We start from the raw sequence: 15,065 nt of genomic DNA, 5'->3' as shown, positions 1-15,065 counted from the left end.
TAACTCGGGTTTGGGGGTTTTTGTTCGTGTTAAGCGACAGGCCGGAGGTTTCGGGCGGCCTGCGTTCGAAGCCTGGTGCATTCTGGTCAGGAGACAGGCGCGTCACGAGACGTCTCCCTGTCCCTGCTGCGTGCTCGCTCGTTCCCACACCCCAGGAGCTGGGGTCCCGCGCCCAGGGCGCGCCCCTCCTCGCGGCTGGGGCCTTCGCGGAGGAAGGGAGACGCCGGGTGGCACGGGGTGCCCAGCGTTACGTTGTCAACGCGCACGCAGCGTGGCGGCCGAGCCGGGGAGCCGCGGCCGCGCCCGCGAGCGGCAGGGAATCGCCCTCCATCGCTCGCAGCCGGGCCTCGGGCGCGCTGGCCAATGGGGCGGCGAGGGCCCGGCGGGGGGCGGGGGGCGGGGCCCGGGCTGGCGCGCGCCGCGGTCCCACTCGGCCCACTTCCGGCGCGGCGCCCGGGGAGCGCGTGGGTGCCGCGGCCGGGTCGCCGGTGTCCGCCGTTCGGCGCGTGAGCCCTCTCCACCGCCAAGTGAAGTACGTCTCGGTGCGGGGACGTCGTGCCAGGGACCGAGTGAGGCTGGAGGGGCGGGTTTGGCTGCAGGACTGTTCGCCTCGTTTGTAAACGCCGTGGGCAGGGGGTGGCCATGTGCCTTTTCCTTTTAGCGGAGGTTTGCATTGGATCTGTCCCTTGTCCTCGCTAAGATTCAGGCCTCTTTTTTTGTATTTTCATGCTACTTTACGTCATAAACCCATATTGCACTTTTTTTTTTTTTGGTTATGCACCCTTTGTCTCTAGCAGGTCAGGGTCCTTTTGCCACTGCTCTCTACTTGATGTTTTCCGCCAGGTCCACTGAAATCCGGGGGCTGTCTGGCTCTTAGCTCGCTATGGTCCTCATTTAGGTCAGTGAGGCCCAGAAGGTTCATTAAGTCCCTTAAGGTGTCCAGCTAATGAGGGACAGAGCTTCAACCCAAACCAAGGCACTGGACCCAGGCCTCCTAACCGCTCCCGGTGTGGATTCTTCAGGCTGAATCTTCTCTTCCCCTGTCATTCAAACGAAGCTTTTTTTTTTTTTTTTTCTTTATTGATTTTAAAGAGCTAGAGAGGGAGAGGGAGAGAGAGAAACCTCGATGAGAGAGAACAGTGATTGGCCGCCTGCTGCACGCCCCCCACTGGGGATCAGGCCCACAACCTGGGCAGGTGCCCTGACCGAGGATCGAACTGGTGACCTCTGGGTGCAGGGTCCACGCTCAACCACTGAGTCACATCTGATGGGCTTCAAACTAAACTTAAAGCTATGTTTATTTCAGATATTTCAATTCACATGGCAAATCCGTGATTGTCATTACACTGGGATAACTTTTCCCTTTCTGAGACGATAATTTAGTAATTTCTCTTTCTCAGATTTTCAGTGATTACCATCTCAATTGTTACAGTACTTTAAGGAAAATAGTTTGTGTTGCAATTCAGGCTCCACTCCCTCTGAACTCTGTGACCTCTAGCAAATTGCCTAGCCTAATACCAAACTTTTTTAGCTGTAAAGTGAGAATAGTATCTACCTCAAAGAATTGTGAAGACAAGCGGGGTAATTCATGATAAGCGTTTGGAATATAACATCTGACACAAAGTAATCGGTCAAAAAGTGTTAATTTTTAATATCAGCTTAGAGTTTTATTTAAATGTGTGATCCTAGCATCTCACAAGAAGTTGAAGATTACAGTTTTCTTTTTCCTGTTATCATTTTGTCTTCTACATCATTAAATGTGTTCTAATAATTAGTAAATTAATGTGAAAAATTATTTGTTTCTTTGGCTTTTTGTTGTTGTTGTTGTTGTTAGAACTTCTTTCTATCCCTGAAGTATCCATTTAGATAAAAGTACATGAGGAAATATAACAAGGTAGCATTTAGTACTGCTCAATATCAGAAATTGTATTGTTTATATAAATGTTATTTCAGTTCACCCCTACATATCTTTGTAAGGCAAATTTTCTTCCATCTTTTAAGATGTGAAGAAAAATCTAATTACAAATAGAGCTTACCCAAGGTCTCACAGCTGGCTTCTAACACATTGCACTAACTTCTTAAATGGGGGTCCAGCAAACTGTGGCCCTTGTGTCCATCCTTCCTGCCACCTGTTTTTGTACAGTAAGAGCAGTTTTTTTCTTTGTTTGTTTGTTTTTTAATCCTCACCCACGGATGTTTTTTCTTTTTATCTTCAGATCGAGTGGGAGGGAGAGAAACATCGATGTGAGAAGTCCTAATTTTTCACAAATGAATCAACTGGTTGCCTCCCACACGACCCTGACCAGGGCTGGGGATAAACCGAAACCAAGGTACTTGCCCTTGGCTGGAGTTGAGCCAGTGACTCATTGGTCTGCGGGCCAACACTACCACTGAGGCAACCGGCCAGGGCAAATAATAGTTTTTACAGAATTAAGTGGTTGAAAAAAATTGAAGAATAATGTTTTAACAACACATGAAAAGTATACAATTCAAATTGTAATGTCCATAGATAAGGTTACTGAAACACAGCCATGGTTATTCTTTACAAACCTTCCATTGGTTTCTAGCTCAGAGCAGAGACAGGCGATCTGAGACCTATAGCCCACTGCCTGTTTTTGTAAGTTTTACTGGACATGGCCACGTTCATTTACTTTTGTATGGTTGCTGGCTACGTTCACGCTGCAGCGGCTGAGGTCAGTAGCTGTGACAGACTATGACCCTCAATGTCTAGTATATATCTATAAGGCCTCAAGGTTTAAAAACAGTTACTTTTGAATTCTGGTCTAGATTTCAGATATCAGGATTCATTTTTAACTGAGGTTTGATGATTGTTCTAGCTTCTAAATGTGAAGCCTACAGCCCTGGCTGGTTTGGCTCATCGGTTAGAGCGTCGGCCCATGGACCCATGAGTTGCGGGTTCAATTCCCATCAGGGGCACATACCATGGTTGTGGTTGAACCCTGGCCCTGGTTGGGGTCGCGTGGGAGGCAGCCACTCGCTGTGTCCCGTTCATGTCAGTGTTTCTGTCTCTCCCTCCCTCTCTATCTGAACAAAAATGGGAAAATGTCCTCTGGTGAGGATAAAAATAAATGTGAAGCCTACAGAAGGGTTTTTCATGGGAGTGTTTGGTTTGTTTTGTTAATCTCACCCAAGGATATTTTTTTCCCATAGATTTTATTTATTTATTTATTTATTTTTAGAAAGAGTGGAAGGGAGAGAGAGACACATTGGTTGGGTGCCTTCTGCAGGCACCCAGACCAGGTCCTAGGATTAAACATGCAACCTAGGTACGTGCCCTTGGCCAGAAATCAAACTTGGGCTGATGCTCTATAACTACTGAGCAACACTGGCCAGGGCTGTTCATAGGATTTTTGTTTTTAACCAAAGAAGGAGGTAAGTCATTATTTCACTCCTTCACTTAGCTCTCTTCACCAGTCGGCCTCATTTTCAAAAGCCTCCCTATACCTTAGGAATGCAGTCCTATTTCTCAAATTACGAGTCCTAATTTTTCACAAATGAACCATTGGTATGCAGCATATGTAGAACTTGTGCTTTCTGAAGTGTGTGCCTTCTGGAATAATCCCCTGTGGTTTTCTCCCCACAGCTCTCCTTTTTCCTTTGGGATTCCCGTCTGCAGATAGCATGGCGGCCCGGGTGCTCGTGCTTGGCGGTGGGGGCAGAGAGCACGCGCTGGCCTGGAAACTCGCGCAGTCCAGCCACGTCCAGCAGGTGTTGGTCGCGCCCGGAAACGCAGGCACTGCCTGCTCTGCGAAGATCTCAAATGCTGGTAACGTGTTTTCAAGTGGGGAGTGCTAACTAGCAATTACCCATGGTCAGCTACAGCTGTTCTCTGTAGGGTGCTTTCTGTTCACATTCCAGTGCTTTCTTAACCTTAAAACTCACGTGGTAATTTGAATGCTTGTCGTATATTGTAAATTTAAGGTATACTGTTGTTCAGAGTATAGCGTTTTCTTCTCTTAAATTGTTTTTAGACCTCATAAAATATATCCATTAAAGTCACAAGGGCCTAATATAGGTTAAAGGCATTTTTTTAAAAAACAAAAACGTTTTTATTCCTTTGAGAGACAGAGAAATGGAGAGGGAGATAGAAACATCCATGAGAGAAACATCAACATCCATCAGCTGCCTCCTGCACGCCTCTTGGTGCTTGGGTCGGCACTCAACCACTGAGCCACACTGCAAGGCAAAGGCTTTTGTGTGTGTGTGTGTGTGTGTGTGTGTGTGTATGCGCACATATACTCACCCAAGGATATTTTTTCCATTGATTTGTAGAGAGAGTGGAAGGGTGAGAGGGGGAGAGAGAGAGAAAGAGAAACATCAATGTGAGAGAGACATAATCAATTGGTTGCCTTCTGCAGGGGCTTCAACAAGGGCCATAGATCAAACCTACAACCCAGGTATGTGCCCTTGACTAGGAATCGAACCCATGACTCTTTGGTCCAGAGGCCGACACTTCATGCTATTAAATGTAAGTTCTGGCCATTCTAACTCCATAATAGATCTCAAGCTTTATGTCTTCAACTGGTAAAAAATGACCAGTTGTTATGTTACATTAAACTCCTCAGTGACTTGCCATAGTACTTAGAATAAAACTCAACCTCCTTTCATGTGCCTAACAAAGCCTTTTGTGATCTAGCCTCTGCCTGCCTTCCTATCTGATCTTTTATTTCCACTGTTTTCTTCTCGATACTCTATCCATGCAGTCCTGCAGTCTCTCAAACAGAGTTGCCTTGGACTTGGTATTTATTCCCAACCCTAGCGTGACTGACTCCACATCATTCAAGTCTCAACTTACATGTTACCTCTCAAAGAGGTCTTTTTTCCTAAAGTTTCTAAATAAAACATGTCCACCCCACTTTATTTGTTTTCAATTATGAACCATTGTCTGTATTTACTTTTCTGTTGTCTGTCTCCTATCTTCATTTCCTTCCTAGAACATAAGGCCTTGAATGTAAGCTACCTGAGGGCAAGGAACTCACCTGTCTTTCTTTGGTACGTGCCCCTTGCAGGAACCGAACCCTGGTCTCTCTGGACCACAGGCCGACGCTCTACCACTGAGCCAAACCGACCAGGACGGAACTCACCTGTCTTATTTTGCACTGTGTGCACCATGCCTGGTACCCTGTGTGGCACATGATATGTATGGAAAGAAAAACGTGACCCAACAAGCCACAAGCTGGGAGAAGATCATTGCATGCACAGGACCAAAAATAATAAGCTCGGCCAGTGTGGCTCAGTGGTTGAGTGTCAACCCATGCACCAAGAGGTCACCGGTTCAATTCACTCTCAGAACACATGCCCAGGAGGTGGCCAATTGATATTCTCTCTCATCGATGTTTTTATCTCTATCTCCCTCTCCTCTCTCTTTAAAATCAATAAAGAAAAGAAAGTATCTGCTTCCCTGGGATCTTAGGTTTGGGGTATTGTATCTGTTTGTTGAAGAACTAACACGTTTCATTTAGAAGCAATTGAGGTCATGCAGGCTAGCCCACAAGTCTCCTAGGACTGTCATGAGGCTGCGGCCACTTGCAGAAACAGGTTAGGTGTATCCTGTTCCTTCTGCCCCTCTGCTGTGCTGAGGTAGTTGCCTCTACTCATCCCAGTTGTGTTTGCAGCTACTACCCGCGAGTGCATGATACTTCATCCTTGTCCCCTGCACCTCACAGACATCATTGTGTGGGCTATTTGGAGACTGCAGTTAATTAAGAGTCTTGATCCACCCCTGGCTGGTTTGCTAAGTGGTTAGTGCATCAGCCTGCATCCCAGAGAGTCCCTGGTTCGGTTCCCGCTAAGGGCACATACCTTGGTTACAGTTTGTCCAGGCCCCTGTTGGGGTCATGTGAGTGGCAACCAGTCAATATGTCTTTCTCACATCATGTTTCTCTCTCTCCCTCCCTCTCTTTCTCCCCCTTTATCTGAAGATAAATGTAAAAATGTCCTCTGGTGAGGATTAAAAAAAAAAAAAGTTGTGGTCTACACACAGGGAAGCAAGAGAGCACCTGTAGAAGCAGCCTGTGCTCAGCCCGTGGTTGATCTTGCTGCTCATTCCTTAGCACTCCATCAGGATAGGTTCCCTGTTTGGTGACGGGAGAAGTGAGCAGGGTCTTTTGTTGGTTGTTGTGATGTTAATCCTCCCCTTGAGGACATTTTCCCATTGACTTGTTTTTTTTAGAGAGTGGAAGGGAGGGAGGCAGAGGGAGATGAGAAACATCAATGTGAGAGACACATTGTTAGGTACCCTGCGGGGCTGGCCATCAAGCCTGCTTCCCAGGTAAGTACCTTTGAGCAGGAGTCAAACCCAAGACCCTTTGGTGTGTGGGCCAGCTCGCTAACCACCGAGCTACACTGGCCAGGGTGTGAACACAGTCTGGAAATATTTAGTTCTTACTTTAAATATCTCTTTATAAGGAAACCCTTCCTGAAATAGCCACCTAATTTACCTCCTATCAAATTTGCCAAATTTATTCAGAGTTGTGTGTTTTTTCCTTAGACATTTTTTACCCAGCATTCCCACAGTGAAATATAAGCATCCTAAGTGTATGGACCCTGTTTGTGTTAACATCTTCACCCAGTGACTAGGACCACATAGTGGTTCTTGCTATGTCTTGAATGAGTGACATTCAAAGACTAGTTTCTGAGTATATTCTCTGACACCTGTTTGTTTACTATACAGCCAACACTAGCTATGTGAACACCATAGTCGAGAAGGTACTTTATAGCTCTTTGGGACTCTTCCTGGTATTTTCACCTAACTGGCTGCAGCGATAGCAGAGCATGGCTTTGTTGGTGAGCCTAACACACTCTTCTTGGACTGTCCTGTGGGGAAACTCAGCTGCACCAGTAACAAAGTATAGCACTTGATTTTCAGTATGACAGTTAAGAATGTTTGGTAAGTGAAATGGGTTTCTTTCTCTCTTCTGTTCACAGCCATCTCCTCCAGCGATCACAGTGCCCTGGCTCAGTTCTGCAAAGATCAGAACATTGAATTCGTAGTTGTTGGACCAGAGGCACCTCTGGCTGCTGGTAAAGTTCATCATTTCTGCTTATTGTCCAGTATGTCCAGGGTCAGAGGAGCTTGGAGATAATCTAATCCAATTCATGTTAGAGATGAGGATTACTAATGATGTTACATTGGAAATGTTCACCCTCTAGAGATTTATGGATTTTCGATTTTCCTCAAGCATCAGATATGGAATGAATGAAAAATCAAATTTGCAGCCATGGGAAACATGTTTTTAGGCTGGTGCCCATTTAATAATTCATATATTTGACTATAAGAGACAACTTCTGCTGCATTTGAATGACATTAATAGCATTTTTGTTCATAGTCTTTGGACAACATGCAAATCTCACCAGCATCATCGGATTTATTTCAGCGTAGATGTAGTCTAATCCAAACTCCTGAGAAAGGAGAGGCTGCGTAGAGGCACTGGCTCACCAGAGGCCACTCCTTTCCCTCCACAGGGATTGTGGGGAACCTGGCAGCTGCAGGAGTGCGATGCTTTGGCCCCTCGGCACAAGCGGCTCAGTTAGAGTCCAGCAAAAGGTTTGCCAAAGAGTTTATGGACCGACATGGAATCCCAACGGCACGGTGGAGAGCGTTCACCGAACCTGAGGAGGCCTGCAGCTTCATCATGAGGTAGAGAGCGCTGAGGGCAGCTGTTTCCTTGTGACAGTTGCCTGTCTGGGTCACGTTTATGTCACCCGTCTATTGTAAGGTGATTGTGAGGAGGAGACTCATTCTATTTTGGTTGCCTTTTTCCAACATCAAAAGAAAATGGGATTCTGTGCATGTACGGTACAATGTCGTGCCCCTGCAGAAATAGGAATTTTTAAATATTACTGAATAGTTTCTAGGGGGAGAGATACACTTGATTTCACAGCCAAATTGACATACACGGTGGCAACTTACAAAGTAAAGGATATTGAATTTTTTATAAATAATTAGCCAGAGTGAGGCGTCATCCCTTGGTGGCCTTGTGCCACCACTACTCAACACTCGGTCATAAAAGTAGACATCCTTGTTCATGAATGTTGACAGGCATGTAACTTTGCCCTTTTTTATTGATACCTCTTCCTGTGACCTAATGTAGTTGAATCAGTTTTATTATTTATGCATTCTAAGTCCTACAGAGTCTTTTAAACACTGAATATTATTTCCTAGTAGCCCGGTGCTTTGGGTAAGGACGGACTTTGTTACCTAGTGTCTGTTCACCTCTCCAGTCTCACTCAACAGAAGAAACTACCACAGCACTTTAAGTGCACTTGGAGAAATGGTTCATGTGCCCATATTTACATTGTTCTTACAAAGCCACAGCTGCTATTGAATGAGAGTATGAGTCACTGTTTCATATAAAAGAGATGATTTCATATCCACAGTATAACTGCTTTATTCTTCCAAATATTTTTGCCAATATGATCTTAATAAGTGGAGGGGTTGGGGAAATTGTATATGCTGTGTGATCACAACCATAAAGGAATATGTAGGGGAAAAAATCCTGGTGGGAAGTACAAAATGGCGTTGGTATGATCAGTGATTGTTTTCTTTCTGCTTTCCTCTTGTTGCTATATAGCATGTCATTGCAAAGTCCAAAGCGTATGAAATCTCTAAGTTGTAAGGGTTTACTGGACATTGACGGTGACTCTCTCCACAGCGCAGACGTCCCTGCTTTGGTTGTGAAGGCCAGCGGTCTTGCGGCCGGGAAGGGGGTGATTGTGGCAGGCAGCAGAGAAGAGGCCTGCAGAGCTGTGCAGGAGATCATGCAGGTAGGTTGCTTCCTCTGAAAAACATTTATCAGGCTCTACTCTGAAGTTTACAGAATGTGCCGCAAGAGAAGGAAAATGTACCCAGCAAACACACAGGTAAGTTATTTTTCATCAGACGTTGTATGGCAGTCCATTTCTGTAAAAAGAGGTATGGCAGATCTAAACTGATGGCTAAACCACAGTTCTCTTCTTTGGAAATAAGTAAATTCTCAAACATGGACGAGGACTAAATTTTTGTCCTTTGTGTCCTATATCTCAGAGAAGTGAAGCAGTGAATTGATATATTTTGCTTTTCTTTTTTATCATCACCCAAGGACATCTTTTCACTTTTGTTCAGATAGAGTGGGAGGGAGGAAGACACAGAGAGAGAGAAGCATCGATGTGAAAGGGACACGTCACGGGCCTGCCTCCCGCACAACCCCAGCCAGGGCTGGGGACAAATCACAACCGAGGTACCTGTGCTTGCTGGAATTGAACCTGCAACCCATTGGTCCGTGAGCCGACACTCTAACCACTGAGCAACACCAGCCAGGGCTTTGCTTTTCTTTTATGCTCCATCTTGGTTGCTGTAGGTTCCCCTCCTTGTAGAAATCTACTTTCAAAGACATTCTTTAATATAATTACTGTAGCCAAACAGATATAATTGTAATCAGAAATAAAATTAAATGGTGATGGTGGAAAAATCTCTTTTTCCATTACCTTTCATCATACCTGTGCTAGCTCTATGTTATTGCCACTTTAAAAATAGGAAACATTTGCCTGGCCAGTGTGGCTGAGTGGATTGAGTGTCATCCCACAGACTGTGAGAGGTCCTGGTTCGATTTCCGGTCAGGGCACATGCCCGGGTTTTGTGCTTGATCCCCAGTAGGGGGCATGCAGGAGGCAGCCGATCCCAATCGATGTTTCTCTCTCACATCAGTGTTTCTCTCTCTCTAAAAAAATATCAATGCCCTGGCCGGTTTGGCACAGCGGTTGGAACGTTGGCCTGCGGACCAGAGTCCCGGGTTTGGTTCCTGTTAGGGGCACATACCAAAAAAAAAAAATCAATAAAAACATAGTTTTTAAAAATATAGGAAATATTCATATATTCCCCTGAGGCTTTCAGAAAGGGAAATTACAGTACTCTAGTGTATTGGTTCATCACACAAATGTAGAAAATAGCAGCAGCCAATTAGGTAGATGTTAAAAGCTTACAATCCACATTTTTATTCTTTAAATAAGGATAAAACCTTTGGAGCAGCTGGAGAAACAGTTGTCATTGAAGAACTTCTTGAAGGAGAAGAGGTTTCTGTAAGTATGTTCCTCTTCTAGGCCTTTATGGAGTATAGGGAGCTGTATTGTCTGACCCTTGAGCCCCCAAACACTTGATTTACTCCAGTTTCATCTGAAAGCACACACCCAGCAGGTTCAAGGGAGTGTGTATATGTTTAGTGTTTTGGGTGCAAAGGAAAAAAAGAATTTATCCTCTTAATCATCCCCAGTGTCTCAATAAGAGACTTGGACTTATGTCAAACATTTGAAGGGGGCAAAGATTGAAGTATTTACTTTGAGAGTAGCTTGACTTTTTACCTAATCTGATTCTTGATGTAAGTAGCTTAGGGTTACTTACGTTTTAACTCATTTTACTTTTAAAAAAGAAAACTTCTTTTAAGAGGAGTTAGGGTATGTGTTCCACTTATTAATTAACTTGTGTAATTTTTGGCGTGTAAGGTAAGTAGACTATTTTGGTTTCTATACAGTGTCTGTGCTTCACTGATGGGAGAACTGTGGCTCCCATGCCCCCAGCCCAGGACCATAAGCGACTGCTGGACGGGGATCGCGGCCCCAACACAGGGGGGATGGGGGCCTACTGTCCGGCACCTCAGGTATGTCCCAGAGGCTCAGCTGAAGTTCATAGGAATTGCTTGGTCTCCTCAAAGAGCTGGTAGGCAGTGCTTTTCTTTTTATGGTAATTGAATTCTCAGGGATTGTTTCTCCTATTTTATAAGAAAGCTAGCCCAGCCCATGTGGCTCAGTGTATTGAGCATCGTCCCATGGACTGAGAGGTCCCAGTTCAATTCCTGGTCAGGACACAATTCCTGGTCCGGGTTGTAGGCTTAATCCCCAGTAGGGGTCATGCAGGGGGCAGCCGATCGATGTTCTCTCACTGATGTTTCTATCTCTCTCCCTTCCTCTCTAAAAAAAAAAAAAAATCAATAAAAACATTGTTTTTAAAAAAGAATAAAGCTAAATATCTACTTGGTAGGGCCAGTACAAGGACTTTAACAGTTTATGAATTTAAAGTGCTCTCCTCATCTCAGGTGCTAAATAAATGATAGTTCTAGTCCCCTTTCTTTGTCCCATGTACTGTTTACAAGATGATTCTTTCTTTTTAATACGTTACTTTACATACTTCTGTTGTTTCCCAGGTTTCTAAGGATTTGTTGCAAAGGATTACAAACACCATTCTCCAGAGGACGGTGGATGGCATGCAGCAGGAGGGCACGCCGTACACAGGTGAGCACGTTGATGTTCTGTGGACTTACTCATAGAGTGACTGCACAGCTTTGACAGACTGTCTCATTTTCTTCACCACCTTTTAATTGATCCCTATCATAACGTTTGTTATTGTTATTCTTTACCTTCGTGCACTAGAAGTTTATGTTCTAAATTTCAGCCGCAATACAGTGTCTTCTTTATAGATTTCTTTTCCTTTTGAATGAAGGTATTCTCTATGCTGGTATAATGCTGACCAAGGATGGCCCAAAAGTTCTGGAGTTTAATTGCCGTTTCGGTGATCCAGAGTGTCAAGTGGGTAACAATTTAAGATAATATAAAGTATTACTTTGTAGAAGATGTGTGTTGTTTTAACCTCAGGGTTTATGAGCCTTGAAATAACTACCTTTGAGTAACACAGTTGAGCCCAGCCAGTGTGGCTCAGTAGATTGAGCATAGTCCCATGGACTAAGGTCCTGGTTCGATTCCCAGTCAAGGCACATGCCCAGGTTGTGGGCTCGATCCCTGGTAGTGGGTGTGCAGGGGGCCGCCGATTAATGTTTCTCTCTCACATTGATGTTTCTATCTCTCTCTCCCTTCTCTTTCTCTAAAAAAATCAATAAAAACATTTTTTTAAAAAGAAACACAGTTGACCCAGAACAACACAGATTGGAACCATGTGAGTCCACTTATTTGCAGATTTTTAGAAATAAATACACAGCCCTCCCAATTCTGGGTTTTGAAACCTCAGATCAAAAGCAGTATTTTCAGTTCATGGTTGGGAATCCACAGATGTGGAAGTCTGACTGTGTACATTGATCTTGGCCATCTTATGTAAGGGACTTGAGCACCCACAGATTTTACAATCTGTAGTGGGATCCTGGAACCAATATGCTGTGGTTGGCTGTAGTTAAGAGAGGGATGACTGTAGTTAAGAGAGGGATGACTGTAGTTAAGTTTTAACTACAGTCTAGAAGTCATAAGTTACATGTGGATTTGTGACGGTGTGGGGGTCAGGGCCCCTAGCTCCTGAGTTGTTCATAAGTCAACTGGATATGCAGGTTTTGCTGGTCTCCAGGAATAAAATGTCCAAGAACTACAACTTCTCTCCACTGTGTTTTTCCAGGTAATCCTCCCACTTCTTAAAAGTGATCTTTATGAAGTGATTCAGTCCACCTTAGATGGCCTGCTGTGCGCATCTCCGCCTGTGTGGCTTGGAAACTGTACAGCTGTAACTGTTGTCATGGCAAGTCACGGTTATCCAGGAGACTACACCAAGGGTGTGGAGATAACAGGTGAATGCTGAAGAATAAGAAGTTCAGCCCTGGCCGGTTTGGCTCAGCGGTTGGAGCGTCGGCCTGCGGTCCTGAGAGACCCGGGTTCGGTTCCCGCTAAGGGCACGTACCTCGGTTGCAGTTTGTCCCCAGCCCTGGTTGGTCGTGCGGGTGGCAGCCACTCGATGTGTCCCTTCACGTCGATGTTTCTCACTCTCTCTCTTCCTCTCTCTCCCTCCTGCTCTATCTGAACAAAAAATGGAAAAATGTCCTCGGGTGAGGATAAAAAAAAGAAAAAGAAGTTCATTTCAGTGTGACAGGTGACTAGTGCCACAGCAGGTCACCCTCCCATGCTGCTCTGCTCTTCTTTTAAATTTGCTCTGTTCTTAAGAGTGTGAGGCCATCAGAAACTTTTCAGGGGTTCTTCACATACTCAGGTTGTTTGTTGGATATGGGTGTTCAAATACCCAAAACTACTATATCCATTTCCGTTTCTGGACAAGAAAGACTGAGATGGCCCTAGCTAAGAGCTGGGGAGATAATGGGACTCGAATTGTTAGAAAAACATTAGTCTGAACTACGTCAATGAGATCAATTTCAGATGTATGATGTCAAAATGATCACAAATGGACCCCTGTTTTCAGTGCACCCCGTAGTCACCTGGATGGCAGAATACAAACACTTTCAGAAGTATAACCTTCACTTCTGTTTACAGCAGGTGAGGAACTAGTTAAATGATGTAAATAGAACAGTGTTTTAAAATGCCGAGTAAGCCCTGGCTAGTTTGGCTTAGTGGTTAAAGAGTCAGCCTGCGGTCCAGAGAGACCCGGGTTCGGTTCCCGCTAAGGGTACATACCTCGGTTACAGTTTGTCCCTGGCCCTGGTTGGGTTGTGCGGGTGGCAATCACTCAATGTGTCCCTTTCACATTGATGTTTCTCTCTCTCTCTCTCTCTCTCTTTCTCTTCCCTCCCTCCCCCCTCCCACTCTATCTGAACAAAAAATGGAAAAATGTCCTCGGGTGAGGATAAAAAAAATAAAATGCCGAGTAAGTTCCAGTGCCCTACTTCAAAGGCAGACCTCTGTGACCCCTGTCAGGCGTGGCCTCCCTAGTACCTCAATAGTGTGTTTGATTCAGACACCTTCTTGCCCAGGCAAGAAGGCCGTTGCCCTTCGAATCCTCCTCATGGCAACTGGGCAATTAGGAATTCATTGCCTTTTAAAATGAACAGGAAAAGAGAAGGGATAGAACCAAGACCCCTTGTATTGGTGAAATTTCCCCAAGATTAAGATGACGCAGTGGTATTGCGTATTACCTATACTGGCAGGTATTTGGGTAACTATGACCGAATGCTCCTGTATTATAAAAACACTTAGGGAAGGCATAGATTAACAAACTACCAAATAAGATGCTAAAATAAAAATGAAAATGGCAAAAGGACAACTTGGGGTTTAGAAATGTTTTTGTTTGTTTGTTTGTTTTAAGAGATTATATCTTTGTATAAACTGCCTACGTTTGTCATTTCAGAATTTAGAAAATAAAAACCTAATAATATTTAAGTGTAAAATTATATATTAGAACTTTAAAAATAATTCAAAAAAAAAATGAAACCAGGGATTTTAGACTGTACCTGAAAACTAATTTAAATGAAATTTGTCTTGCCCTGGCCAGTTTTGCTCAGCGGTTAGAGTGACAGCCCGAGAACCAAAGTGTCTTGGGTTCAATTCTGGTCAGGGGCACGTACCTCAGCTACAGCTCGGTCCCCAGTCCTGGTTGGGGTCATGCAGGAGGCAGCCAGTCGATGTGTCTCTCTCACATAAATGTTTCTCTCTTCCTCCTACTCTATCTGAAGATAAATGGAAAAGTATCCTCAGATGAGGATTCTTAAAAATGTGTCTTGCCCTGGCCGGTTTGGCTCAGCAGTTGGAGTGTTGGCCTGCGGACTAGAGTGTCCCAGGTTCAGTTCTCGCTAAGGGCATGTACCTTGGTTGCTGTTTATCCCCAGCCCCGGTTGGGGTTGTGTGGGTGGCAACCAGTCGATGTGTCTCTCTCACATTGATGTTTCTCTCTCTCTTTTCCCCCTCTCTCCCTCCCGCTCTATCTGAAGATAAATGCAAAAAAAAAAAAAAAAATGTCCTCGGGTGAGGATAAAAAAAAAAATGTCTTAAAATTTTACAGTTGCTATATTGGGGAAAAGATTAATACTATGTTTTGCATTGTAGTGATCATATTGGTTATGGATGGCTATGATAATAAATTCTTTCACTTTTAAAGTAAAATGTGATCAAATCCAGGATTATTCATTGATAGTTAGGTGTTTTTTTTTTTACCTTGGGGAATAAATAAATTTCTGCTTTTAACTCTTAAACTTCTTAGGGCTTATCTTTTTATTTTCTCCCTCATTGAAGCAGTAGTTCTTGCATGACAATTATGATCGCACAAGGTTTGAGGAATTTAGCTATCACTGTAGAGCAGAATAGACTGTTCTTAGGAGAAGATACTTGTTTGCTGTTATATTGCAAATGTTTTA

The 15,065-nt window shown here is 44.3% G+C and overlaps 1 protein-coding gene across 3 annotated transcripts in view; it reads left to right on the top strand.

Moving 5' to 3' along the window:
- The first annotated feature begins 471 nt into the window (after positions 1-471).
- Positions 472-15,065, top strand: part of GART (phosphoribosylglycinamide formyltransferase, phosphoribosylglycinamide synthetase, phosphoribosylaminoimidazole synthetase) — a 32,717-nt gene continuing 18,123 nt past the window's right edge. Inside the window, exons 1-10 of one of the 3 annotated variants that reach the window (XM_036242611.1) lie at positions 472-532; positions 3,605-3,787; positions 6,949-7,044; positions 7,486-7,660; positions 8,676-8,787; positions 10,009-10,077; positions 10,527-10,652; positions 11,196-11,283; positions 11,492-11,577; positions 12,389-12,557. In XM_036242611.1, the coding sequence (XP_036098504.1) occupies positions 3,643-3,787; positions 6,949-7,044; positions 7,486-7,660; positions 8,676-8,787; positions 10,009-10,077; positions 10,527-10,652; positions 11,196-11,283; positions 11,492-11,577; positions 12,389-12,557 (1,066 nt within the window). In that variant the 5' untranslated portion in view covers positions 472-532; positions 3,605-3,642. Of the gene's footprint in view, positions 533-826; positions 899-3,604; positions 3,788-6,948; positions 7,045-7,485; positions 7,661-8,675; positions 8,788-10,008; positions 10,078-10,526; positions 10,653-11,195; positions 11,284-11,491; positions 11,578-12,388; positions 12,558-15,065 lie in introns of those variants that run through there. The other 2 variants (XM_036242612.1, XM_036242613.1) reach the window with 2 other exon arrangements.

This window comes from Molossus molossus, unplaced genomic scaffold (genome assembly GCF_014108415.1).
Source record: "Molossus molossus isolate mMolMol1 unplaced genomic scaffold, mMolMol1.p scaffold_m16_p_5, whole genome shotgun sequence".
NCBI lineage: Eukaryota > Metazoa > Chordata > Mammalia > Chiroptera > Molossidae > Molossus > Molossus molossus.
This window is presented reverse-complemented; position numbering and strand designations above follow the sequence as displayed.